Source organism: Suillus plorans (genome assembly GCF_016647745.1).
Source record: "Suillus plorans strain S12 chromosome Unknown HD556scaffold_45, whole genome shotgun sequence".
Classification (NCBI taxonomy): Eukaryota; Fungi; Basidiomycota; class Agaricomycetes; order Boletales; family Suillaceae; genus Suillus; species Suillus plorans.
The window spans coordinates 118,722-142,740 of record NW_024537429.1 but is presented as its reverse complement, the minus strand read 5'-3'; the positions used below and the strand labels follow the sequence as shown (position 1 = coordinate 142,740).

The following is a 24,019-nucleotide window of genomic DNA, read 5'->3' as shown; positions in this document are numbered from 1 at the left end:
AGACTCGCATCAAAACAGTACTATTGTCCTGAATGGCAAGCTGATATCAGTCGTCGAAACCGGGTACCAGATGAAGATTGATTTGAGAATACTATGTAGGTGTCGATGCATGCGAACGGAGATCAGAGCACGTACTTCGTGGCTTGTTGACTTGAGCAAGAGAGGAAAAAAAATTGGAATGGTATTGTCACAAATGTGATATCAGACTAGTTATCTTCTCCTTGCATCATAGCAATCCCTCCAAAGACCAAAGATTGCGTTTCTGCGCAGCTGAAAACGAACCGTTGTAGCTCGTCGCGAACGTATACAAAATCCTGTGTAGTTCTGTCCCAACATCATACGGGAGGGGAAAGTGGGATTAAGATTAGGATCGGACTCACCTAACAACATTCTCCTGAAATTCGTCATCGTTGTCCATCTCGCCGTCAACACCAAAAGGGACAGTTCGATCAATGCTGATATCAGCGCGTCGAGCAAACCTGCTGCTCTCCCTCCTGAACCACAGCCAGCATAAGAGTAAAGGTGGAGACGGATGACAGACTAGAGAACATCGAAGCATGGGAATTGACATGAAAAATTGGTGGTGGTGCGTTTTCTGAGGTAGAGGCTTATGTTTAATTGCGGGTCAACCTGAGGTTGTGAGGAGGGGGATGGTTATCCACAGGGTTTGGATTTTGAGTGTGTCGCTTGTACCTAGGAGAACAGCGAGCCCATTGAAAAGAAAGACGGACTACTACTATTAGCGATATTTCCAGCGACGATGCGAGAACGATTTGGCTTTCCCAAGTGTGGCGCCCAGAATTTCAACAGCTTTTAATCGATACGGCCTTGAAAAGCATGGCGTCGAGAATCGAGATCAAGTGGGGCCATCAAGCCATTGATTCGAGCAAAGCGAAGATGCAGTGAAAATCACGTTCGCGAATGATACTAAGAGGCAATGCACGGGTGAATCAGGGCTTTTGACTGGCGTTTCGAGTCCGCACTGCGGGTCACACTGAGGCGGGTCACACCGCGGGTACAATATCTACCCCTATCCAAATCTTTCACGCGAAACTACGCATCCTTGCCCTCGTTCCTCTGGCTTCAAGTACTAACAACTCATATCTAAATCTTTCCATCACAATGGCATTTCACATACTAGCACATCATTATGCCATCATCTGGGCTCACCTCCTCATGCCCATCAATTTCATGAACAGTGCAGCGTTCCCTTCCTGGACCGGAGTGGGCTTTGCCGTCAGCATGGCGGCAACCTGGCTTTTCGCTGTCGTCCTAGTGCGAATCCCATCTACCCGCAGAATATTCCTAGAGGATTTATCCGGTCTTTCCATACTATGCTGGGTCTTTTGGGTATTGTGGTTGTGCGTCTTAGCGCAATGGTCACAGTACGATCGTGGGACCGTGGAACTGCCAGAGTGGAAGTGGACAGGTAAAGTTGCAGCACTGCATCTTCAGGAACTCCAATTAATGACATCCATACCGAAGATCTTCTAAAACAATTGGCCATAATTTTGGGTTCTTCATTGGCGTGGATGTTGGAGTTCGTGGTCATGTTATGTTTCTGGGGGAATTTGCAGTGGAAAGATCCGATAGCGACATCTTGGTGGCTTATCGCCTCGGGTCCGATGGTTCGTGATGTCGAAGAGGGCGACCCGGAGAATGATCTGGACTTGTATGTAAATTCCTCGTTGGTAGGTATCTCATTTAGTATCTATAACCAAGCTAATATTAATCACGTTCAAGCTCCATGAGGATCATGATTTCACAGCACAACCACGTAGATTACTGCTTCCGGGAAACACAGTGCAGTCTGACACTTTCCAGTAATTTTCTTGCATTTCCCCAAATGAAAAATACACCCTGTTGTCTTTCAATAGAATCTGAAAATACAATCAAACTATCCTTTCGTTGTGTCGCAAATATTGATCAATATATATGGGACTTAGTTGCAATTTTGTTCTGGTTGGCCCCAGCGCTCTTGACTCTCGACTAGGACTGTACATCCGAAGTCTGAATGCTCATGGCATTGGGCTATCTCTTCTAGACCTGGTTCTTACACATCTTTCCATATCGCTACACATGTCGTAGGCACCTAGGGTGTGCGCCCCCAATGAACCCTCTTTCAAATTCTCCATATTCATTCCTCATCGAACACTAATTCAATGCCTTCATCCCTTGCGGCCGTTATCGCGGCCTCTTGTCTCTCCTCAAAGTGCATTTTCAATGAAGTAAGAATGTCACGTTGCCCTACAAAACAACGTCAGAAAACACCGCAATGACTTTCCCGGCGACCCACCTTCTAGGTAATGTTTGAGCATCAATCTTACCGCCGGGCGTATGGCAGCATCGTTCTCGTCCGGGGGATCGGGAAGTAAATCGCACTTCTTCTGAACCATTTCCAACAACAGCTGTGCTGCTTCCAAATCGTCCTCATACCCTATCTCATCCGGGGTTTCAGCCACCAAGCGCCTCACTTCGTTCCAGAGTCCTTCCGCACCGCTTGCAAGACGACCGATCGCCCACTTGTTAGAAGACCCACCTAGCTGTAACGTAATTTTATCATCCGGATTTTGTGGCAGCGAAAAACCATATCCGAGGATCAGCTCGTCGTTCGCTTTGAGCCCATAGTTGTTGAAGACTTCTTCGCCAAGAGGCGTCGTGGTATGCGAAATGATGGAAATAGTGGCCGACTCATCCCTTTCTTTCGTACTTCCTTCTGGATACGACGTGCACCAAGAAACAGGCTGTCCACGAGAATGGTTGAGGATATCCACGCCAGGAAGCATGAACGGATAACTCGAGGAGGTGGTCTGCAGCGTAGGAGATCGAGATAGAAGCGTGGACGGAAATGCGCGGGTTGAAAGATACGTCGATGCTTTTAGATATTTGTCCCTGATCTGGTTTGAGAGACGTACGTGGAGAAAACAAGCACGGGAGATGCGTACCAAGTGTATCTTTCAGCCCAATCTGAATTAACGGCGTGGATAAAGGTTCGACATGTGTTCCACTCAACATTCCAGTTTTCCCGACGATCGCGGGTAGCGCCGTAGATGTTGGTTCCTCGGAAAGCCTCGAGTTCAGATGGCGTGAATTGAAGGGGCGTTAGCAGTGCGTCCGGAGGTGGAAGGCTTTTTAAGTAGGGAAGATGTCGAAGGACATTGGGAATTTGACTGTAATGTATTATGATTATCAGATACGCACGTAGACAGACAGTATTAGTTTAACTCACCTTGAATCGGGGAAGATCCAGTGTAAACATAAGTAAGTGCAAATAAGCTGCCTTTCCGACCACGACTGCAGGTCAACGAGAGTCGATTCGCCAAATAGCGCTGTCAGGGCATGCAGGGAACACTCCACGTCGATGGCCAGTGAAAATGGACAAGATACGATCGTAGTGTCGGCATCGATGGTGTCTTGCGCGATAGCAGAGAGTCCGAATTTGTCTGGCGGTGAAATTAAACGGCGGAATGGATATAAAGTATCTACGTGTTAGATCGAGCACCTTGGGACAAAGAGACTGATGGGTGAATAAAACCGCCATAGGTAGTGAGCCATCGTCTGAGCTCAGCAGCGCTGCTGGGCTCCATGGTTGACATTGATCGTTAGAGGGATGAATAAGTGATTCGGATCAATGTCGGAGAAGAACCGAACTTGGCTCGCGCACGCGCTAGACTTCACGTGATCGTAATATTTAGATTTCGATGAACTTCAAGGAGCTTGAACGTTCTGAACTACTACAGTACTAAAAAGCGACAATTGTCCGTTATACATGTTTGTCCTATCTTCCTCTCTTCGAGACCGTGTCAGAATTCTCTTCGAATCCTCCTCTGCCTGTTGTGGAGAGACGTGAAGAATTCGTCCCTGACATATCCGAATCCCTTTTTGGGGTCCCTATTTTGTCGTTCAGTGCTCAGCCTGAACAAATATACGTTTGAGATGGCGCGTACCGTCTGACATTAGATGTCTCTTTTTCAGCGTATTTTCGGCGTCACTCGTGCCCAGCTGCGCTTCTGTCGCGTCCATGGAGACGCTCATGGATCTCGGATGCCGCAAGTTTTGTAGTAGCAGGATCTTGGTGTCTAGGAAAGCTTCCTCCGCCTCCAGGCTTTGGAGTTGTTCGAGAAGGAGAGGAATACGGTCAACGACTGTAGACGCGAGCTCGCTAAGCGGGATGGAAGAGAGGCTGTTTCTGGAATGCTGCATTGTGAATGAAAGAGCCTGCGGCAACGCTAGTCACTGGTGGTGAGTTGAGAGAAGAGTATTCCAAGGATAACTTTGCAGTGAACAGTGAGGCTGTTGATGAAGATCAAAAGCTGGAACTCCTTATAGCCCTCGAGGTAGGTTCAATTAGAACTACCAGTTTCGATTGATATTTCTTTCAATATGCATTACAGCGGTTCTGAATCTGACGATCGTGGACGTTCCAGGCTGCATGACAAGATCTAGACATTCACGTAGAATAACTACATTTCGCTCTCGGTAAACGGTCCGGATAACATTTCGTCGCTTGCCCTCCTCGCTAGTACGTCATCATTAAATCGCGTTCGGACTGCTTCATCTCTAGCCCTACATGCGTCAATGCCTTCGACCACACGAATCTCCCCTTGTCGTCTAGCCTTCCTTACGAGCTCTGATGTACGCAGTAGCCGAAGATCCTGGTAATCAGTGAACACTCGTAACAATAATTCTGTCGACAGCTGGTCGGCAGATGGATTGTGCTTCCCCAGGAGCCGCATAAAATGGTAGATGTCTTCGAAGGCTTGATTAGCACCTTGGCCCAGATGCTAAATACGATTATATCGATCAGCGCCATGAAAATGGATGGCGACCTTCGTACCGGAGTGGTTGGGTGAGCTGCATCGCCCAAAAGAACAATCCTTCCCTTAAACCACGATTCAAGCTCGGGCCGGTCACAGAGACCATACTGGAAGACGTCCATTTCAAACACTCGCAAGTATATCACGAGGGAACTTACCCTCACGATCTTCTGGCCGGTCTTTACCAAATCTCCGGCCCCAAACCCCCAAGCAGAGAAAGGCCCTTTTCGGATTTCGTTCTGTTGCTCCGCGTTCTGCATTCTCCAATTCTCCTTGGCCTCAGCTCCTCGAGTTGTGATGCTGACTCCCAGGATAATCAAACTTGGAACAGGTAATTAAGGCGCACTTACGACCATGCATATTCGTCTTCCGCAACGGGATACGCAATCATATGACGACCATCCCCGTAGTTGTTTACCACGGCAAAGCTCCCTTGAAGGACAGGCGGCGTAGGAGACACACCACCGACCTGCAAATCACTTGAATATCAGTCCCCACGCCAGGACCGTCACCGAAATGGGCTCACCCGCACCATTCCCGTAAAGTGTGCCTTCTCTTTTCCAAAGAGCGCAATCCGGGTATTGCTATGCAACCCATCACAACCTACGACAAAGCTCGCTGTGTCCTTGGTACCATTCGCGAACCTGACTTCCACTGCATCTTCGCTTTGCTCGAATTCGATGGCTTGGTGGCCCCACTTGATCTCGACGCCATGCTTTTGGGCCGTGTCGATCAAAAGCTGTTGAAACTCTGGGCGCCGCACTCCAATGTAGGGAAAGCCATATCGTTCTCGCGTCGTCGCTGGCGAAATATCGCTATCAACGAGGATATCCTCCACTTCATCCAAGCAGGAACAGTGAATCATCCTATCTGGAGAATGGCCGGGTATATGTTTCAGGAGCTCTGGAATGAGTGATAGAACACGCATGCCGTTGGGCTGCAGCCTGCCTCTAGCATTTAGTATTGGGTTGACGAGGAAAAGGAGCAGCGAGGGTGTTTACATGATCGCGATCCCGCCTTCTCCCGGACCGGGAAGTCTCTCGTATATGACTGGGTCGTAGCCTTTCATCTTCAAAAAAACTGCAAGCACGGGGCCCGCAATTCCAGCACCCACTATTATGACCCTGATGTTCGCCATCTGCGAAGGTGTTCGGCGGTGGCGGCAATGGTCAGTAATGTCCCTTTACGTTGGTCACAGCAAAAGGACTAAATAGGTGCTTGACAGTTCTTGTCGGACCGGGTCGTAATCAACCGTTGATCGTAGTATGCGCAGTGGCGGCCCGCCAATATCACACCACCTTAGGGAGGTCAGATTAAGGGTGCGTTCAATCCAAGGTGTGCAGATGCAGCTTCGCAGCCGCACTTCCAACTCCCCTGTACTCTTCCCTGGTTAGTACAAGTGTTCTGTAGGTTTAGCGTTCAACTTTACTGTGAATGTGCGTCCAGAAGTCCAGCCTGATGTTGGTCTCGTCCTTATGGCCAACAACTCAATCAAGGCGTATCGCATATATTAAGGCAGTTGTGCGTTGGCACGTTAAAATGCAAGCCATCTGTCACGGTCATCATCGGTATCAACTCTTGGTACGGTCCAAGTTAGTCTCTTTGAATTCCAGTACTACAAGTCTTCCTCAAACTCATAAACCATCGTCATCGATCTCCTCTTACTCATCATTAAAGTCACCATCCCTCGAGCGATGATATGCGTCGTCTTTGGAGTCGTCATGCGAGTCGTTGAACCCTTTGCCTACTCGCGTCGTTGCCTGGCATCTTCTCGCTCCTCTTCTGCATCTTTAGTAAGTCAGAAGTTACATGCATTGTGGGATACCGCCCAAGGTTTCGTGCATGTCCATAGCTCCTTCCTCGTACAACTCTTGACTCGGCGCGGCGCCATTTTTGTCGTATCTTCCATTCGATCTATCGAAGTAGCCCCAGCATCTGCATCGCACAACGTCGCACGTGCGCAGTATTGATCCAAGTCCGTAAAAGCACTCGACTCCGACTGACGGCAGTGATCGTGCGTGGCTATTGATCACCATAGATATCCGTCGTGAAATAGTATTAGTGGGCCATACGCACATGCGAATCGTACAGGTCCGTCCAGTTTGGGAAAATAGCGATACACTTGAAGGGCGCCCACTTCCAAGTACATCCTCTCAATCTGAGGAAACACATGTTTTGATGGAGTCACCAAGCTAATCCTCGTATTCGGAATTATACTCCTCATCCTCATCTTTCTCAGAGTTATTTTCAGTGTCCTTGCATGACACAGGAAGCACTGCGCGGCACGTTTTCATGGTTTGGCGGCGATCGATGGAATAGCTGGTCCATGCGCTCTGTGTGGTGGGGGTTGGGCGAAGCAAGGGTCTAAAGCGATGTTCAGAGAACCTCGTCCTCTAGATATGACTGTCGATGTGAACTCACGAAGGGTCATGTAAGCGATGTCGTCTGTGGCATATATACGTAGTACATTGAGGAGTGCCGCTGTGAGACCTCCGCGAATACGCAAGTATGTCGATGTTGAGGCCTGAGGCCTGCCCAAACCGATACCTGTTGAAGTGGCCTTTGCTGATTAATGATTCCTGGTTCAGATTTCGTGACTGATTTTAGTATTCGGTTCATTCCGTCACAACACGCACGACAGGGTCCAGGCTACATTCGGAACGTTCTAGCAATTGCCAATGGTCTAGCAAATACTTTTCTTCTGTGTTCAGTTCACTGTCCATCAATAGGCAGCTTAGGTCCTCACAAGAGTTGGCCTCAGATATTTGATACTCCTGAAGCAGAATCCGAGATGGCTCCGTCTGAAGCGATAAATGACGACCAGCAGATGTCAAGTGCTACTCCACTTCTCATCGCGCCTCCAGCAAACGATGATGCGAAACAAGTCACCTTGGGGTCCTCTGAGACTGTCAAACTCGATGCTTTAGGTCCGATAGTAGTGAATAGTGATGGGGTAAGCCACCCATTTTGATGCTCGGACAAATAATCGTCTCATTATAACTTCAAGACCTTATCGAGGATTGCAAACTGGGAGAATATGACAAAGGAGGAGAAAGAAAGGACCATACGTGTCGTTGCAGCTCGGAACAGGTGTGTTCAATTGTGCCGGAAGCGGCGAGCCGTGTATGCGGGCGCTTGAGCTGCTAACACCGCTTTCTTCCACCGATTGAATAGAGCTCGGCTTGCGAAGCAAGCTGACCAGATCCAATGAAACACATCGCATTCACTCAAAGACATTTTCTGGGTTGCGCATCAATATGTTTACTAGTAGAACGGTTGCAACTAAATGCCAACAAATTTTGGCTCCAAAAATCAGCTCTGAAACTTTTTCCTCCATTGCCAATCAACCTTAACGTCATGTTCATGGCAGTAACTATGCTTGGACGGAAAAGTGGTACGTATGCGTATCGTCATATGTGTAACTCATGCATTCTCGGTAAGCCAATCACCATGCCTTGATAATCCGAGGATTCAGTTTGTTTGTCGGAATGCCGCTCGGTAGGTACAATCAACTGGCTAACTTAGAGCTCCAGCTCACTCACGCTCTGTGTTATCGTAGATTTACCAGGTGCTGGACGCTCATATCTTGCTGCCATCTGACAGTTGCCCAGATCCAACATTTCTAAGAATATCTCATAAGATAACAGCTGACCCTATATCACGGCACACCAACACTTCGCCAACAAGTTGAGCTGCTAGCAGCTTTTCCCATTCAACATTTATCATGTCCAGCGAGCCGTCATATTCCGAGTTCAAGCCACTCCTCAGTATGTCTAGGTTTTGAATGCTTCCATCGATCGCTCACAAACTTTTGCATGAAGCCCAGAGCGTTGGCTATGGCGTTGTCGTTGGTATGAGGTCTAACAAGGTTGAAATTTTTTGACTGACTATTTTCAGGTGTGGGGTTCTTCTTCGCAGGCGTCATGTTCATCTTGACCACACTGCAACGCAAATTTTTCAAATTCTCTCCTGCTTCTTCGGAAGAATTCACGGTATGATATGGTTCAATACTATAGTTGTTCTAATTTCTAAACTATCACAAGAGTGCTTCCCGGAGTGTTAAGGTACGTTTGTATTTTAAAACACCTGTCCGCTACCTCACGATCAATGGAAGCCTGGCCTAATATGCTGTGGAATGTGCGTACTACTACTCGTTTGGGTTTCCCTAGTGTCGTTGGACTAAACGTGCGTGTAGCGTAAGCGCGTGGACATGGAGCGCTACGCTTTTGCAATCGAGCACTGTTGCATATACATTCGGTAAGGACTTCTTTCATATCCGTTACGGGATGCGCGTTGATCGCAGTTGAAAGGCGTTAGCGGTCCTTGGTGTGTATCTTTTAGGACTTGCGGTTACCTCGTTAGCTCACCCTTTAAACCCTGTGCAGGTGGTATGGTGTCGGTGGCACCATTCAGGTTGCTATGTTTGGCATGGTTGCCTCCAAGGTGAAGCAGAACGCCAACGGTGCCCATACATTCCTTGAGGTATGAATAATCAATTCGGAAGGTATTCTGACTTGTTCATTGGCATTTAGATTGTCAAGACCCGATTTGGGACAAGTGCCCACATTCTCTTTACATTTTATGGATTTCTGTGTATCTTATTGGTCTGCGGGTCTCTGCTACGTATGTCCTAATCTTTGTTCTCAACTGTCAGTTTCACTCATGATTAAGATAGTTGGAGGCTCTGCGACTGTTAACGCCTTGACCGGCATGAACACCACCGCGGCATGCTTTCTTCTCCCTATTGGTATTGCTGTCTATGTCATCTTTGGTGGTCTGCGCGCGACATTTATCTGCGACTGGAGTCATACCATTATCTTGTTCATTATCATCTACATATTCACATTCCGAGCATAGTGAGTGTTTTCTCCTGCGTGGGGCTAGTCGATCATGGAATATCTTGATAGCGGAACATCACCCGCCATTGGTAGTGTCTCCAGACTCTATGATCTCTTAGAACAGGCTAGCGTCGTCACTCCAGTGGTAGGTAATCAAGGGGGCAGCTACTTGACCATGAAATCCGATCAAGGTCTTGTGTTTGGTGCTATCACAATCCTTTCTGGTTTTACCGGAGTCTTCTGCGATCAAGGTCTGGCTCTGATACATGCATTATCTAGTCTACATTTTTCTAATGGAATATTTTGCATAGGTTACTGGCAAAGGGTGAGCCTTACGCTTTGCAACATGCTCCTGGCTGAGCAAGTTAGGCAATCGCAAGTCATCCAGAGTCGACCACCAAGGCATACGTCAGTTTCGCGTTCGTGGGCTCTGAAACAAGCTGACAGCTCGACAGATGCTTGGTGGTATTTCTTGGTTTGCTGTTCCATGGGCATTTGCATCTTGTCTCGGTCTGAGTGCTCGCGCTCTTATTACTAATGCAAGTCTCGTTACAGTACATCCCAAAGATAACAGCTCACCGATATTTGTAGCCAAACTTTCCCACCTATCCTTCTCCGCTTTCTCCAAGTCAGATTAGCGCAGGTCTTGCAGCTCCTGCTGCAGCTGCTGTGCTCATGGGCAAAGGTGGTGCGATCACCGTGCTCCTTGTAGTATTGTACGTATACATCATGGTGGGAAGATACAATGTTCTGACAAGATATCAGTATGGCCGTGACTTCAGCCGCGAGTGCTGAGCTCATTGGCGTATCCAGTCTATTGTGAGTTGCCGTATCATCCTTTCAAAGGCAGCCACCTGACCATACATGACCAGTTCGTATGAGTGGGTAATACATGACGTGGATATTATTATGGGGAATGACCCCGTACATTAGCATATACCGGACCTATTTCCGTCCCAATGCCACTGGCGATGAGATAGTGAGGGTATCTCACTACTTCATATGTTTCTGGGCAGTCTGGATGGGCTGTTGGGCAACTATTGTAAGTGTCATTCATCCCACCGTTTGTCTACCGCATGAGCTCAAACTCGATAGCTGAATGCTGTTCACATCGACCTCGGATGGGTGAGTTAGATCATTCCCGACGCTGATGGCCTCTACTGATGAGCTCGTGGGAAAGTTATATTATGTCCAGTAAGGTTTTTGATTGTTGCGAGATGAAGTACTGAGACTATCTGGAATACAGAGGCTGTATACTCAGCCCTGCAGTCATTCCCATTGGACTTACCGTTTCATGGTCTAAGCTTACGAAGGCAGGCGTTTTCTGTGGTGCTATAGGCGGTGCATGTTTCGGAATGTTGGCTTGGATGATCGGATGCTGGAAGATATACGGTCTGATCTTTCAAAGTCCCGCCTACTTTATGCTGATCAATTTCAGGCCAAATCAACATCAATAACCTTGCGCAACCGTACTCCGCTCTATGCAGTAGTCTCGCGGGACTATTTTTCTCTGGAATTTTGACAGTGGGGGTGTCGCTCTTGAGTTCGTTCTTGCTGACTTGTAGTATCTAATGCTGATTTTGTTCTACAGACCCTGCTGACTATGATTTCTCGGGCACCCGAGCAATCGCCACCTTAGAAGACACAATCAAGAGTGACATTTCAGGCGTTGACACTCCATACAGAGCATCGGACACCGAATCGCAGAACGAGAAAAGGGATGAAAAGGAGTCATCGTTGAAACAACCTGTTTCCAACATCATGGACGTTGGGTTGGAGAACGATGATGAACAACGTCTCAGATCTCTCAAGACGGTATTTAGAAAGGCGTTTATATATTCGTCGATTTTGACATTGATTGTTGTCATACTTGGTCAGTGTTGCAGCGCTATTCTATTTGCTACACAACTGATAGAGAATCAGTCCCACTGCCACTGTTCTTCTCTCATTATGTCTTCAGCAAGAAGTTTTATACCTTCTGGACAGCCTGCTCGATGTGAGTTCTCGACGTCAACATGCGGTTCGATGGAGTACTCACCGAGTTTCTTTTGATAGTATATGGGCTTTCGCGAGTGGGTCATTTTGCATCGTCTTCCCCCTGTGGGAGTCCAGAAATGAGATCGGTATGATATTGGGTTCAGCTTATAGGTCAATCCGCAAATAGAGTTCACTTTGAACCCCCAAGTTGTTTCATGTATATATCTTTCCTGTTAGCATTAAGTCGCAATTGTGTATCCCAGATCGGTAACGCCTTAACTGAAGACAAAAGCTGGAGTCTTGATTCAAACATGATTGCAACTAGTATACCACCTAATTGTTTTTGTATGCCGGCAAATGGTATCTCATGGGAAGCCCTCGTTATTGTCTTTGTTGTGCGAGCCTGAACGGTCTTTACCAAATCTGGTTACTAATCGCATTGGGTTGGCAGCGTGAGCTCATCATCATGACCACCTTCGTGTTCCACCTTTTTGTTAACACAAACTTGGCCCGTGGATGCTTTACCAATGCCGCACCACCAGGAATCTATTTATTCGCGAATATCGGAATGGGGTGAAATCTAGGTGTCGTTCATCCGCCCACTTACAGGCCTACCATTTTCTCTCGGAATCTCCACATTACAATACTCTCGGCTCACCACTAGGTGCTTCATCAATTTCTCGGCAAAATGTGGCATACGAGCAATACTGCATCGTTCTCTCATCCTTCCAACCCGCCGGTCGAGCTGCACCTGCACAACTTGCCATCAGATACCGTCTTAACATGTGCTAGCGCATCCAGTTCCTCGCAGGCAACCTGCACCGAACAAGTCACACCCCCTCCTCAAGCGCACTACTCATCCGTGCAGCTCCAGGATGATATGTTTGCACAGTTTTTCGGAGCCAAGCCACACCGAACGAGAGCCCTCGAACGGCGTGTCCCTCCACCCTACTTGCATGAGGGGGAGTTTGAGAAAGTGCCCACGTACACTGCTTATCCGTGTCCGGATGCAGACACCAAGCCCAAAACACTCACTCGCCATCTGTTTTTCTATGGTTTCTGTACGTTTGTTACAACACGTATCACAAGATATGAAGCTGACAATTCCCTTTAGTCTTTCCAATATTTTGGATAATTGGAAGCGCTATAATATTCTCCCCACTTCGGCCCAGTTCTGAATGGGAGACTGGAAGGTCGGAGGAGGAGAAACGGAGGTTACTTGCAGAGATGCGAGTTTCGGAAGTCAAATGGGCGAAGCGTTGTTTGTATGCCATGGTCGCACTTTTGGTTCTTATTATTGTGTTGGTGACCGCCTTCGTTTTGGTAAGACGGTGAAGAACGCTGCTCTGCTCTAGCTTCTTCCATATAGCGCTGCTATTGTTGCATCATGCGTCCGGTCGACTGGACCTTCATGTTTTCGTTTATCAGCAAGTACTATAGTTGGCTTTTTCTTTTTGTGTATCAGCAACTCGGCAGTGCCGTACCACTTTCAATCCCTACGTTTATATAGATAGACAACATACTTTATTGTACTACTATATCTGTCTCTGTACTGAATCTCCTCCGGGTATCCGAATGATTACCTCGTCCGCAAGGGGTTGTTACATAATAGCTGCCAGCGCGTGTGACACAAAGGACTAAATGAGCCTCGTTGGCGCATGCCCAGTAACTCTCTCGTTTTATCAACTCGCAGCTCAATATCTCTCAGCAATATCCATGGTAAACTGTGAGAGGCCCTACGTTTCATCAAATTGACTGGTGTTAGTGCTTATCGGCGTGATAGTTGCGGAGCTCAAGCAGAAGGCAGGGAAGGCCAAAGATGCGAGTGTCACAATGATGGTGAACACAAGGGACAAATATTCCAGTGTTCCCTCTTCAAAAACGAATTGGGATCCTAACTGGAAGCGTGCACCTCCACCTGCTCCAGCAGGATCGTCGGGTAATGGGCCTTCACCGCCTCCACTGCGATCACGTCCAGATGCTTCTGGAAGTACGAGAAGCTCTGTTGTTTCACCTCCTCCTCCCTCGGCTCACGGCTCACGGTCCGGTGCTCCTTCCTCACCATCGTATAGCCATATTTCTCCTCCACCCGCACGCGCTACGAGTTCTTACCGATCGCAGATGGCGGGATCAGCAGATCCAGTGAATCACATAGATTGGGCGAATTTGTCACAGGAAGACAAGGATGAATTTTTTAGTTGGCTGGACGAATTTTTCTCTAGATATCTCGATATCGCTCTGCCTTCCGGGCGCTCATCTGCAGGAATGAAAGGAAGCACTGCGGTCACAGTACAGTCTGGACCTCCGGTGTGTATCAGTATGATGACATATTTCATGCCAGCTGACTGAGTTGATTCTGCCGCACAGCCGGTTAATCTCAATTCACGACCGTCCTGGTGAATGACCACCTTTATTTGGTACTGCGCCTCCGTACTGTTTGTGAACCGCTCCCATGGAATCTTCGCCTGACTACTACAAGCGCTCATAATAATCCGCATTTATGGAGCTCGAAAGATTAATGCATAGTTAATGAATGACTGCGAAGATATCCAATATCTGTGAGGCTACAACATCTCAATCAACATACAAATACAAGAGGGATTTGGGATATAGGTATTCCGATGTGGAATGACATTCAGACGTCAGCTAGGTACACCATGCGCCCATATCCAATATGAGGCAGCACTCGACTAGAATTACCGTGACGGTCGTACGCAGTCGGGATGACGTGTTCGGTACAAGTTTTGTACCCGGCGGTCTTCCGTCACCACCTACGAAAACGTGAATTCCAGCAGATAGGGGAATGCGAGGACTCGTACCGAGGGGCACCCGCAATTTCGTGCTGTCTTGTGCATGTGAGACGTACTCGTCTTACACCGTAAGGAGGCGCAGTCGGAGGTTACTCCGGTAAAATATCTTCCATGAAAGTGCTGCGGTGAGGAGTGCCACAACATCGCTATTGTGTTAGTGCCTAGTTGGCTTCTACTCGAGAATGAAACCTACTCCACACCCTGTCCAATAGTCACCGACACTGTGATACAATGCAAGTGTGAAGGGTGACTGTATGACCTTGGAACCAATGCTTACATTTCGTGAAGACACATCAAGTCTTGTCGAGGGCGGTAGCGCTAGTAGTGGTGGCGCAGAAGGATGTCTGGCAATGGTTCCGAACCGTACCGACGAAGACAAGGTTGCTTCCAAGAGATGGAATGGCTGAGACCAGTTGGTTTTAGGAGGCTATTATATATCACCTCGCTAAGCGAAATTGTGGCCTGTGGTACATATGCGATGGTATCCCGCATGTAATATAATAACATACGAAATAAAGAGTGTTGAGGTCAGAAATCCAGTACACTAATTCTCGAGACATCCCGCGGTCAATATCAAGTTGCCCCAGATGCGTCATTCCGCGCCGAGCCGGTTCCATTCGGATCACACAATCTTATCTCGTCGCGAGGAACATCGATAACAAAATCTGATCGACATAATTCAAAAAAACTTTACTGAATTGTGATTTGAGGAGACAGATAATGGGTGCGCATGCGTGACGAGCAAGCCGTCGTGAAGAAGTTAACACAAGGCTTGCTGGCAACAAGTGGCAGGATGATTGTACATAATAAGTATGTACAAGTCTGACTCTAATATTTGCGAAAGTTCCCTAGTCAATCAAGATCAATGCATCCGTACTACGTAGCATCACCGCGTGAGCGACTGGCCGCGGAAATAGGTATTTTGCCATGAGTATCATCACCTACTTGAAACTTTTCCATTCTATGGTTTTTAAAAGACTCAGGGCCACATTCGTCCAAAGGAACAAGATCGTGTGTGCAAAGGGGTGTGGTATAACGTTCTACCCAGCCACGGAACGATTGAAATACGGGATAGCGTTCGAATAAACACGAAGGTACTCTGATGCAGTACCATTAATATTGCAATTACTTATATTTCCGCCACGAAAGCCTGACCCGAATGACCCAAACTATGGGAACATCCTGAAGGGTGCTAGTGACTCAAGTAACCGTTTGTTGAGTTGAATAAAGTTCATCAGATTATACAGGGTCGAGCGCGGTGACGCAATGTGGGTGGCTTTGGCGAGCTGTTAATGACATCAACAATTGTCTCGCTTGAGTAACGCACTTAAGCTGGACTGCCGCTTACGTTTGTCGTCATCAATCCCGTAGTCACGAAATGAAGACCATTTCAGCTTGTAAAAGTAGGGACGTGACCAGGGGTGACTGTTGTTATCACATGAATATGTAAACAGCCCACCATGAACTGATATCCGATGCCCATGCAGCTAGCTCAGACCTTGCCAGACATGACAAAAGAAGTAGACCCGCGTATTAAGGGCGATGACGTCGGTGGGCTTGATCCACTGGAAATGGACTAATGTGTAGCTTTGCGTAGAGCATAGACTGATTGCGACTGGAGTGAACGAGAACTGCCGATCAGCATAAACACAATCACGACATGTGATTTTTTTTGTGTTTCAGGTTGGTAGGAGTTGGACCACGGACTCTGTCTGTGATCATGAGTAACTTGGAGGAATCCGAGTCAAAGTTATGTACACACTTAGTACTTATTACTAGTTAGTCCGCCTTCGTTAAGCGGTTTGACCAAATCGGTAGACATGAAGAATTATGGGCCTGGCAGGGATTCATGGAGGCTTCGTGAGTGATCATTAATAAAAATTGTCGATCGATTGGATTGGTCACGGTGAGCAAGTAACCTCGCCTTATAATATTCGGTTCGGCGCTTTCCGCTTGCAGTGGCACAGCCTCAACCCATGGGCCAGGGATCGACGTACGTAGAGCCTACATGTTTGAAGCATATAAAACATGCATTTTGCATGATTCTGAATTCACGAAAGAGTATACGACTTAGTGAGATACCTAGGGTGCTGCCATACGGTACTGCCCCGATAATATTTGTGATCAAACGTAATTTATTTTAAGCATCACTCACGTGACCTCAGCGGCGCTCTCGAAACTCATTGTCAAGCGCTGTGCCAAGTTCATGCGCCACGGGAACTCGTCACTTCTGATTTTCTGAGGATCTGACAGTGACCCATGCTGAAAGTCTGAAACACTCGTTCCGTTAACCACGAAATGGTTCCCTTGACTACCATATGACTGTGACGAGCCAAGTTTTGATTTTTCTGCTCCGTGGTGATACTAGTGTGGATTAATCGATTGGATTCCGAGTTAGAATCAGAAGTTGGTGCACAGTCGGCGTTGTGAGTTAATTCCCGAAACTACTATAATAACTTCTAGCTTATCAAGTCTCAGATCCCAGCTTGGGGGTAACCTTTGCCTTGTCTATGCAGAATGACAATGTATCAGTTTTCGCACTAGGGCCGTTTCATACAGGCGTTCACAACTTCACATTAATGACGCCTGCACGGTGGTATCATAATCGCGCGTTACGTGGTGGACTGCGATAAGCCATACATTGAATAGTCGTGCAGATCTCAGGTCAAAGACTAGCCTTATGTGAGTTGAACTTGTCAGTCGCCATCTAGTGCAGAATACCTCATTGACCAAATTCAAGATCATCCTAACGTGTGTGCCATAGTTGAATTGCAACGTTGCCCGTGCAGATAGTGATTATGATGGAAACTTGGATGCTGATGACATCAGTCACGTTTCTATACCCCGTGGGCCGTGAGTTCCCCGTCAGCGTTTTTTTATACCTCGTTTGACGCCTTAAGGCCTCAGTGGCCGCAACCAGTTGCCAGATACGTTCCTTCCTACATCACACTCAGAAAGTTGAGCTTCTGTGATAGTGTCGTTGATGTACACTTGCTACAATGTCATCAAACTGATCAACTAGTCTACTTCGCCCCCAACTTCAGTGCCGGTGGTCACTGAGTTTGCTGTTGCCCTCGGCTCTGCACTTGCCGTTCGTAGCTCATGAAGCTTAAACGACGTTTTTGACATCCTCACAGAGCGCCGTACTTGTTGAGATAATTTCATCCTACGGAATTTCATGATATGATCCAGCTAGTCAGTTATCTTATTATCCTATCTCGATGCACTCCTCACGCCATCCGTGGCACACCTTCTGCCTACCTCGTGTTTGTTGCCTCGATTCTTCACTCATGAAACGTGGTGATTATTCTCTGTTGTGGCTTCGAGCTGGGCAAGGGGAAATGCATAGAGTGGTCATGTTTCCCTTCGGTTTGGTACTGCTCCCGAGCGCTAAGAAGTTCCAGGAACCGATAATCACACAACCAGACTTTCATGCATCATGTTTGGATGACTTCCGATATGCTCTAACACAGATTAACATAGATTCAAGTTATCGCTGTGGATCTCAAGCAACCAATCGATGGCATCGAGGAAACCTAACTCTGCAGCTTCAGCAGAGAATAGATATCGATATTGGGTCCGAGCGCTACTTATCCGTATTCATAAGGCGAGTCTCTGTGCAATCACAATCACCGTGGTCCAAACGAGCTAGAATCATGCATCGACACAACAGTTTCAACAACAACGTAACTCGTTCGCCCTCCCTTACCCAACGTAAACTCGCGGCTGAATTTCGACCTTCGTCTCCGCTCGTTGGGGGATCGCCCGTGAGCACTACTGAGACCCATCAGACGGTGATCACAAAGAATTCCTGGCTCGATGCTGCTCGTGAAAGCACCAACAAATTCAAACTGAATGGTTCACCCCTCCCTCTCGTTTGGGTGAGGAGCATGGTGATCGATCTTTACTGAATCTCACTTACAAGTATACAAGGTTTTGGTTGAAGACAACGTCATCCCGCCGAATGCTGTTCCCTTTGGCGAAGACAAGAACGGTTCTCAGCTGTACATTGCTCGTGCCCTGCTCGAGGTAGGTTGTTTCTCCCAGGGGTATCACAACTCTGACCTGCCATATCTTTCAGGGTGGGCTCTGTGAGTATATTCTGCCGGTAATCAAGAAACAGTGCTAACCTGGTTTTAGACCTCGGAAGGGTAGGTACTCACCTTCAGCATGCCCTCATTAGTTACGGCGGAAGGGAGCACCACGTACGTCTACCAAATCGAGCGTTATATCTCTTCATGAAATTGAGATTTGCGTGTTTCCAGATCCAAAAGTACGAAGTACTCGTGTGTGCTTCTCAAGTTCGCTGGGGCTTGGCCTCCTATGACTCAGCAGGATCTTTGAGTCAGGGCACAGTCATACTTGCACAACAAAATCAGCAGCTGCAATCTCAACGCGGGTCGACAGCATGGTCTACTCAAGCTGGCGGTTTCTCCCAGCATGGGGGATCGCCTGGTGGTTTCGTTGCACCATCTGGATCACCCGCTGGTTACGCTGCACCATCTGGACCACCCGCTGGTTACGCTGCACCATTTGGATCACCCGCTGGTTACGCTGCACCATCCGGATCACCCGCTGGTTACGCTGCACCATCTGGATCACCCACTGGTTACGCCGCACATACTGGATATTCTAATGTCCGGGAGGTGTCCAGTGTCCGAGAGACTAGAAGTGCATACAGCTCTCGCGAGAATTCGAGCCTCGTTGTTGAGACAACGCTGCGTGTCGACGATATTCCAAGGTTTATCCCCAATCTTGAGGACCTCAAGCTGAAGAAGCTTGCGTACGGATTCTTTTCGACCATCTTGTTACATACCTGACGATTCTTGTTAGCGACTACAAAACCGTGGTTCTGATTGATGATTCCATCTCTGTTGGTGTTACTTTCCTTGTAATATGACTTAGATGTTCTGATCCACTTCATTTAGATGGCCGAAGAACAATCTTGGACCCTTGTCCGTGGAGCTCTGGCGGGAATCGCTGATCTTGCGAATCAGTATGGCTCTCAAGGAATTGATTTGCACTTCTTGCACCAGGAGCATTACCATCAAAACATCAAGGTCTGTTTTGCAACGCACAACTTGTAGGGATGTACTGTGATTGACTGGCTCTTTAGACGAGCCACGAAGTTCAACAAATTTTCGATCAAATGGCCCCTAACGGTTAGTTCCATCCTTGACGATACGTCGAGCCGAAGGTGACATCGAGATACAGGTCCAGAAACGCCAACTGCTGCGAAACTGGAAGAGCTTATCAACACCTACCTCCCCCTCGTGGAGCGCAAATTCCCTCGACACAACCCTATTGATATTATCGTCATCACCGACGGTGTCGCAAGTAAGTTATGCCTCACGCGCCTCGGCTCGTTGTGTTGATAATTCTATGTGAATTAGCTGATCAGCAGGCCCTCCCTGAGGTTATCGTCAGTGCAGCCCAGCGCCTGGAAAGAAGCCAAGTTCCAGAGGGAATGTTTGGCCTCCAGTTTGTACAGATTGGCACAGACGCGGAGGCTGCTTTGGCATTGCGCGCTCTAGATGACCACCTCGAGCAGCAGTACAAAGTCAGAGTATGTTTTGTATTTCTTTCTAGCTGGTTGAACTGGACTAATATTTCTTGTCGACAGGATATCGTGGATACCACACCTTACGATCCTCAACAGGGCGCGTTCAATACCGATTACATGCTGAAGATCCTGCTCGGTGGTGTGAATAAGGTTCTTGACAATGGAGGTCCTGTGCCGAGCGAGTTGCTCTCTATTCCAGTCCCATACGGGCCGAGGTAATCGATCCGTCTCAGTATTGAATTTCCCGAAATGTCTGTGTCGTATGCTGGCGAAAATATGTTTTCCATCAAGTCGTTACTGTACAATAAATGTTTCGCAACGCATGATATACATAAGCTGTCTGGCTCGTATGTTCCGCTGTAAGGAAGTTCCAGCCCATCCGGCCCGTGCAACCCAGACCCAAAAATTTCAAAGAGCGTCAAGCAAGTTCCCACCATGAATTGCTCCCAATTGCCTTCATCGATCGCATCATCCATCATGCATCATGTTCGAGCCATTCACTGGGACCACTACACCTACAAGTTATTGTCTGCCATGCGGCGAGGGTACTGAAACCTTGCGCCGTGGCAAATTCCGCGAGAAGACAGGTACTTGCCCTATTGCATTAAAGTGAAGGTTGTTGGATCCTTCCGGAAAGTGAATCAACAACTTGAAGTCTGATCTCATCAATGTTCCTTGCGTATATATGCAATCAAGCCAGCCTCCTGAAATTCAAATTCTCCTACAAACTCGTTATCGATTCATTCACGAAGACCTTGGTCGGTAGGCATGCTTCGTGTTTCAAGGGAGATCTCCACTTTGTTGGCCTCTGATCAACCTCGTTGAGCTATGGTAAGCAGTGTTATCTATCTGCTTCCGAAATGAGGCAACGTGCTAGGTCGCGCGGTACAGATTTCTGTGATGATTGGACCGGCATTTCCCAATCACATCTTACTGACAAGCCAGCCTTCCGGGATAGGTGAAAGTTTTAACAAACTTCTGGTGCATCGTACAGTGTCACATTGCGCCTTGTGTTGATTGAACTATTATTGTGCTTGTACTCCTTCAAGAATCATAGAATTTTCTGTTAAACTCTATGATGCACCTGATATCGATGGATTGGGCGCCAATGCATGATGCCTGAAATTCATGGTATAAAGTGGTTTCCAGACAATCCCCCAGGAATCTACCTCCATATTAACAAACCAATACTTCACGATGCGCAGCTCCACTCCGACTCAATTCCAGTCGACGAGGACGTCGATGTCGAGTAGCACACACTCTAATCCCGCCGCTTTCGGCACTTTGATGCCAGAAGCTCGTCCGGCACCGTATCAGCAACGTCCATCATACCTAGCCCCACGGCCACTGGCATCACAGTACGAGACCTCTCAGTACACCATGACGAAGCCAGCATACGAATATGGACGCCCTCCCGCCACAGGCTCATATGCTGCCCCAATGCCAGCATTCAACAATGATTCAACAATCACCACTACTACCACTACTACTACCACCAGGCACAAGAACAGCTGGCTTGATGAAGCTAGGGAAAGCACCGCTAATTTCAAGAAGAACGGCTCACCTGTACCACTCATATGGGTAAGAGTGGTGTCCATTGAGGTTATAATGGTTGCTAAAAGGTCTCAAAGATCTTGATCGAAGATAAATCTATTCCGCCGAACGCTGTCCCATTTGGCGAAGACCGCAATGGACAGACGTTCTTTATTGCACGTGCTCATTTAGAGGTAAGGTTTATTATCAAGGAATCCCGGCCAAAGACGCTCACGTTCGGCTGACAGGGAGGTCTCCGTAAGTGCTATTAACATGTAGTGCGGACACTCCACATGATCAACTGTTCAGACATTGGAAAGGTTGGCTATCACACCTCAGGTGCTCTGATCAGCTACGTCGGCAAGGAGCACTTGGTATGTGTTCTTATTATCGTCGCACTTTTCTATTTTCATTTTGACGGACTTCGTGCGATATCAGATTGAAAAATACGAGGTTCTAGTATGCGCATCTCAGCTTCGCTGGGGCCTGGCGTCTCAAGATGCGACAGGAAGCTTAACTCAGGGCACTGTCGTCCTCGCTCGTCAGCAACAGGGGAGACAAGAGCTCAAACGCACTCCAAGCAATTTGTGGTCGCGCGAGACTCGGGAGACTCGGGAGTCCACCGTGACATCGGTCGTTCAGACTGCCCTCCACGTAGATGACATTCCTCGTTTTGCTCCCTCTCTTCTGATACAAGAGGAAGAACTGCGACGCGTGGCGTGCGTGTTCACTGTTCACTGCTCTTTGTCAACCAAATTCTAATCATTTTTGTGATAGTGAGTACAAGACGGTCATCCTGATCGATGATTCCATCTCCGTAAGGATGGCATCCTCAATATATTGATCCATGACCGCTAATGTACTTGTACCTAGATGGCCGAAGCTGATCTTTGGAGCCAAATGCGAGAGGCTCTGGCTGGCATCGTCGACCTTGCCATACAGTATGGATCCAAAGGGCTTGATTTACACTTCATGCACCAAACTCAGTTTGCCGAAAATATGAGGGTATGGGAATCCGTTCGCTGGTCCTATACTTTTTCAGCCTAACGGTCTCGACTAGTCTCGATCTGAAGTCCAGAAACTTTTCGACCAGCTCAGTCCCACTGGTATGTATATCGCATTTATCGGACTTTATCAGTGAATCATGCCCTTTATTCAGGTGAGGACACACCAACGGGAGTGAGACTCGAGCAGATCATCGAGATGTATTTGCCACTCATCGAGCACCCGAGCTCGACTCATGAACCTATTTCTATCATTGTCATTACCGATGGAGCTGCTAGTAAGGTAGTACTTCCATACCGTGTTCACATGTCTGACATACACGGACATCGCTATAGCCGACGGTGATGACTTATTGCGATGCATCATCGAGGCCGCCAGTCGCCTTGACAGGCAGCAGGTTCCTCTCGATAAGTTCGGTATCCAATTCGTCCAGATCGGCACAGATGAAGATGCCGCAAGGGCGCTCCATATGTTGGACGACGAGCTTTCTGAACGTTACAAAATTCGGGTGCGTCTCGTTCATGGTTTCTCGTACGCTTTTACTCATGATTCTTCAGGATATCGTCGACACCACTCCCTTCGACCATGCTCATGGCGCGTTCAACACGGACTACATGGTCAAGATCTTCATTGGAAGTTTGCACCAAGGTACTAACAATGGGACCCCTGAATTGCCCTTGCCGGAGAGGAAGCCCCAAATCATGGCGATGCCTGGCTATGACAGGCATCCATCTCCCGCCCCCAGATCTGCCTCTCCCCATTTGCCTGCTAGCGGCCTACGCGCCCGAGGGTTTTGAGGGGATCGGATAAACATGCTACGCTTTACGATAGATTCAAAGTCACAATTCCATTTACGCTGTGTACATCTTCTGGATAGGCTACAGTTTTGATCGGTTATCTGTTAAAAAGTTCTTTGGTTGAAATTGAAGAGTTGTCTCGTGTCAGTGAAATGTCAGGACGGTACTCAACTACTGGGCATGTGTGTTGTAGGATGTAGAAATATTTAAAACGAAGGCTCCGGCTGTATATGGGTATTCCAGTAAGTATATCGATGGGAGACGGGGTACAAAGTCAGAAACGCATACATGCATATGGTGGGACGGGCATGGACTGCAAGGAGAGCCCAGGTCAAACCCCTATAAGCAGGAGGCCAGGACCTGCGCCAGAGCACCCTGATACAATGGGATGTTGCAGCAAATGCTAGAGGAGCTGGCCTCAACGACCTATCTCGTTTTATCTGTGTTTTATAGGCTAACCACTGAATTCGTCCTCCCAGGATGACAAGTTATTGCTCGACATATGAGGTGTATGTATACACATTTCTGAAACTTTCTCATTTTTGATCGAACATATTTTGTAGACTGATGCTACACGAATCGTAGTTGGTGCTGTCGAAATGCTCTGCTTCAGATAATTTATCTTGATATTCCATTCTTGTTGATTTGCTTCGGTCGTTGCAATGCCCAAATACTTCTG

General features: G+C 47.7%; 11 protein-coding genes across 11 annotated transcripts; 8 read left to right on the top strand and 3 right to left on the bottom strand.

Moving 5' to 3' along the window:
* Positions 1–1,122: 1,122 nt before the first annotated feature.
* Positions 1,123–1,827, top strand: HD556DRAFT_1445569 (uncharacterized protein; the record flags this gene model as incomplete). Its single annotated transcript, XM_041306957.1, has 3 exons — positions 1,123–1,429; positions 1,486–1,691; positions 1,744–1,827. 3 exons carry the CDS (start codon positions 1,123–1,125, stop codon positions 1,825–1,827), a joined length of 597 nt encoding a protein of 198 aa, XP_041157959.1.
* A 238-nt stretch (positions 1,828–2,065) lies between these two features.
* Positions 2,066–3,630, bottom strand: HD556DRAFT_663227 (uncharacterized protein). The gene is made up of 5 exons (XM_041311237.1): positions 3,503–3,630; positions 3,230–3,443; positions 2,946–3,170; positions 2,297–2,892; positions 2,066–2,247 (listed from the first exon to the last, which is right to left on the bottom strand). Exons 1-5 carry the CDS (start codon positions 3,594–3,596, stop codon positions 2,138–2,140), a joined length of 1,239 nt encoding a protein of 412 aa, XP_041157958.1. The 5' UTR covers positions 3,597–3,630; the 3' UTR covers positions 2,066–2,137.
* Positions 3,631–4,391: 761 nt separating this feature from the next.
* Positions 4,392–6,206, bottom strand: HD556DRAFT_1387296 (uncharacterized protein). The gene is made up of 6 exons (XM_041303444.1): positions 5,819–6,206; positions 5,344–5,761; positions 5,168–5,286; positions 4,976–5,117; positions 4,838–4,924; positions 4,392–4,784 (listed from the first exon to the last, which is right to left on the bottom strand). The coding sequence occupies exons 1-6, from the start codon at positions 5,953–5,955 to the stop codon at positions 4,464–4,466; spliced, it is 1,224 nt and encodes a 407-aa protein (XP_041157957.1). The 5' UTR covers positions 5,956–6,206; the 3' UTR covers positions 4,392–4,463.
* A 1,230-nt stretch (positions 6,207–7,436) lies between these two features.
* Positions 7,437–8,454, top strand: HD556DRAFT_1387288 (uncharacterized protein). Its single transcript, XM_041303443.1, has 3 exons — positions 7,437–7,770; positions 7,825–8,315; positions 8,377–8,454. Exons 1-2 carry the CDS (start codon positions 7,609–7,611, stop codon positions 7,954–7,956), a joined length of 294 nt encoding a protein of 97 aa, XP_041157956.1. The 5' UTR covers positions 7,437–7,608; the 3' UTR covers positions 7,957–8,315; positions 8,377–8,454.
* Positions 8,157–11,994, top strand: HD556DRAFT_1387276 (Na+/solute symporter). The gene is made up of 26 exons (XM_041303442.1): positions 8,157–8,315; positions 8,442–8,584; positions 8,639–8,668; positions 8,715–8,809; positions 8,861–8,881; positions 8,932–8,954; positions 9,013–9,074; positions 9,128–9,143; positions 9,203–9,299; positions 9,350–9,440; positions 9,493–9,673; positions 9,725–9,906; positions 9,967–9,980; positions 10,025–10,063; positions 10,111–10,194; positions 10,247–10,371; positions 10,421–10,474; positions 10,528–10,536; positions 10,589–10,697; positions 10,751–10,780; positions 10,836–10,849; positions 10,902–11,047; positions 11,094–11,198; positions 11,247–11,528; positions 11,579–11,651; positions 11,711–11,994. Exons 2-26 carry the CDS (start codon positions 8,542–8,544, stop codon positions 11,817–11,819), a joined length of 2,034 nt encoding a protein of 677 aa, XP_041157955.1. The 5' UTR covers positions 8,157–8,315; positions 8,442–8,541; the 3' UTR covers positions 11,820–11,994.
* An 89-nt stretch (positions 11,995–12,083) lies between these two features.
* Positions 12,084–13,242, top strand: HD556DRAFT_1387266 (uncharacterized protein). The gene is made up of 2 exons (XM_041303441.1): positions 12,084–12,693; positions 12,747–13,242. The coding sequence occupies exons 1-2, from the start codon at positions 12,321–12,323 to the stop codon at positions 12,965–12,967; spliced, it is 594 nt and encodes a 197-aa protein (XP_041157954.1). The 5' UTR covers positions 12,084–12,320; the 3' UTR covers positions 12,968–13,242.
* Positions 13,243–13,284: 42 nt separating this feature from the next.
* On the top strand, positions 13,285–14,154 carry HD556DRAFT_662876 (uncharacterized protein). The gene has a single exon (XM_041311236.1). The coding sequence runs from the start codon at positions 13,466–13,468 to the stop codon at positions 13,979–13,981; it is 516 nt and encodes a 171-aa protein (XP_041157953.1). The 5' UTR covers positions 13,285–13,465; the 3' UTR covers positions 13,982–14,154.
* Positions 14,155–14,328: 174 nt separating this feature from the next.
* Positions 14,329–14,736, bottom strand: HD556DRAFT_1433067 (uncharacterized protein; the record flags this gene model as incomplete). Its single annotated transcript, XM_041305189.1, has 4 exons — positions 14,329–14,403; positions 14,452–14,562; positions 14,636–14,663; positions 14,720–14,736. 4 exons carry the CDS (start codon positions 14,734–14,736, stop codon positions 14,329–14,331), a joined length of 231 nt encoding a protein of 76 aa, XP_041157952.1.
* Positions 14,737–17,583: 2,847 nt separating this feature from the next.
* Positions 17,584–18,724, top strand: HD556DRAFT_662811 (uncharacterized protein). Its single transcript, XM_041311235.1, has 3 exons — positions 17,584–18,323; positions 18,376–18,647; positions 18,708–18,724. Exons 1-2 carry the CDS (start codon positions 17,664–17,666, stop codon positions 18,535–18,537), a joined length of 822 nt encoding a protein of 273 aa, XP_041157951.1. The 5' UTR covers positions 17,584–17,663; the 3' UTR covers positions 18,538–18,647; positions 18,708–18,724.
* A 478-nt stretch (positions 18,725–19,202) lies between these two features.
* Positions 19,203–20,350, top strand: HD556DRAFT_1387251 (uncharacterized protein). Its single transcript, XM_041303440.1, has 6 exons — positions 19,203–19,315; positions 19,371–19,502; positions 19,559–19,604; positions 19,657–19,779; positions 19,836–20,008; positions 20,066–20,350. Exons 2-6 carry the CDS (start codon positions 19,371–19,373, stop codon positions 20,222–20,224), a joined length of 633 nt encoding a protein of 210 aa, XP_041157950.1. The 5' UTR covers positions 19,203–19,315; the 3' UTR covers positions 20,225–20,350.
* Positions 20,351–20,908: 558 nt separating this feature from the next.
* Positions 20,909–23,389, top strand: HD556DRAFT_662690 (uncharacterized protein). Its single transcript, XM_041311234.1, has 11 exons — positions 20,909–21,586; positions 21,637–21,732; positions 21,787–21,796; positions 21,848–21,912; positions 21,977–22,257; positions 22,316–22,355; positions 22,412–22,543; positions 22,599–22,644; positions 22,698–22,820; positions 22,879–23,051; positions 23,101–23,389. The coding sequence occupies exons 1-11, from the start codon at positions 21,203–21,205 to the stop codon at positions 23,338–23,340; spliced, it is 1,590 nt and encodes a 529-aa protein (XP_041157949.1). The 5' UTR covers positions 20,909–21,202; the 3' UTR covers positions 23,341–23,389.
* The last annotated feature ends 630 nt before the right edge of the window (positions 23,390–24,019 follow it).

Excerpts from the sequence above, each read along its gene's own strand:
- HD556DRAFT_663227 (XM_041311237.1), bottom strand. The coding sequence starts at position 3,596 with ATGTCAACCATGGAGCCCAGCAGCGCTGCTGAGCTCAGACGATGGCTC. Across the intron at positions 3,444-3,502 it reads ATCAGTCTCTTTGTCCCAAG|ACAAATTCGGACTCTCTGCT; the intron begins GTGCTCGATCTA and ends TTTCACCGCCAG. Across the intron at positions 2,893-2,945 it reads TGGGCTGAAAGATACACTTG|GGACAAATATCTAAAAGCAT; the intron begins GTACGCATCTCC and ends AAACCAGATCAG.
- HD556DRAFT_1387296 (XM_041303444.1), bottom strand. The coding sequence starts at position 5,955 with ATGGCGAACATCAGGGTCATAATAGTGGGTGCTGGAATTGCGGGCCCC. Across the intron at positions 5,762-5,818 it reads GAAGGCGGGATCGCGATCAT|GCTGCAGCCCAACGGCATGC; the intron begins GTAAACACCCTC and ends TGCTAGAGGCAG. Across the intron at positions 4,785-4,837 it reads CAGCTCACCCAACCACTCCG|CATCTGGGCCAAGGTGCTAA; the intron begins GTACGAAGGTCG and ends AATCGTATTTAG.
- HD556DRAFT_1387288 (XM_041303443.1), top strand. The coding sequence starts at position 7,609 with ATGGCTCCGTCTGAAGCGATAAATGACGACCAGCAGATGTCAAGTGCT. Across the intron at positions 7,771-7,824 it reads TAGTAGTGAATAGTGATGGG|ACCTTATCGAGGATTGCAAA; the intron begins GTAAGCCACCCA and ends TATAACTTCAAG.
- HD556DRAFT_1387276 (XM_041303442.1), top strand. The coding sequence starts at position 8,542 with ATGTCCAGCGAGCCGTCATATTCCGAGTTCAAGCCACTCCTCA. Across the intron at positions 8,669-8,714 it reads TGGCTATGGCGTTGTCGTTG|GTGTGGGGTTCTTCTTCGCA; the intron begins GTATGAGGTCTA and ends GACTATTTTCAG. Across the intron at positions 10,195-10,246 it reads CTCGCGCTCTTATTACTAAT|CCAAACTTTCCCACCTATCC; the intron begins GCAAGTCTCGTT and ends CGATATTTGTAG.
- HD556DRAFT_1387266 (XM_041303441.1), top strand. The coding sequence starts at position 12,321 with ATGTGGCATACGAGCAATACTGCATCGTTCTCTCATCCTTCCAACCCG. Across the intron at positions 12,694-12,746 it reads TCTGTTTTTCTATGGTTTCT|TCTTTCCAATATTTTGGATA; the intron begins GTACGTTTGTTA and ends AATTCCCTTTAG.
- HD556DRAFT_662876 (XM_041311236.1), top strand. The coding sequence starts at position 13,466 with ATGATGGTGAACACAAGGGACAAATATTCCAGTGTTCCCTCTTCAAAA.
- HD556DRAFT_662811 (XM_041311235.1), top strand. The coding sequence starts at position 17,664 with ATGCACTCCTCACGCCATCCGTGGCACACCTTCTGCCTACCTCGTGTT. Across the intron at positions 18,324-18,375 it reads CACCCCTCCCTCTCGTTTGG|GTTTTGGTTGAAGACAACGT; the intron begins GTGAGGAGCATG and ends CAAGTATACAAG.
- HD556DRAFT_1387251 (XM_041303440.1), top strand. The coding sequence starts at position 19,371 with ATGGCCGAAGAACAATCTTGGACCCTTGTCCGTGGAGCTCTGGCGGGA. Across the intron at positions 19,605-19,656 it reads CGATCAAATGGCCCCTAACG|GTCCAGAAACGCCAACTGCT; the intron begins GTTAGTTCCATC and ends ATCGAGATACAG. Across the intron at positions 20,009-20,065 it reads AGCAGCAGTACAAAGTCAGA|GATATCGTGGATACCACACC; the intron begins GTATGTTTTGTA and ends TCTTGTCGACAG.
- HD556DRAFT_662690 (XM_041311234.1), top strand. The coding sequence starts at position 21,203 with ATGCGCAGCTCCACTCCGACTCAATTCCAGTCGACGAGGACGTCGATG. Across the intron at positions 21,587-21,636 it reads CACCTGTACCACTCATATGG|ATCTTGATCGAAGATAAATC; the intron begins GTAAGAGTGGTG and ends AAGGTCTCAAAG. Across the intron at positions 22,544-22,598 it reads AGTTTGCCGAAAATATGAGG|TCTCGATCTGAAGTCCAGAA; the intron begins GTATGGGAATCC and ends GGTCTCGACTAG.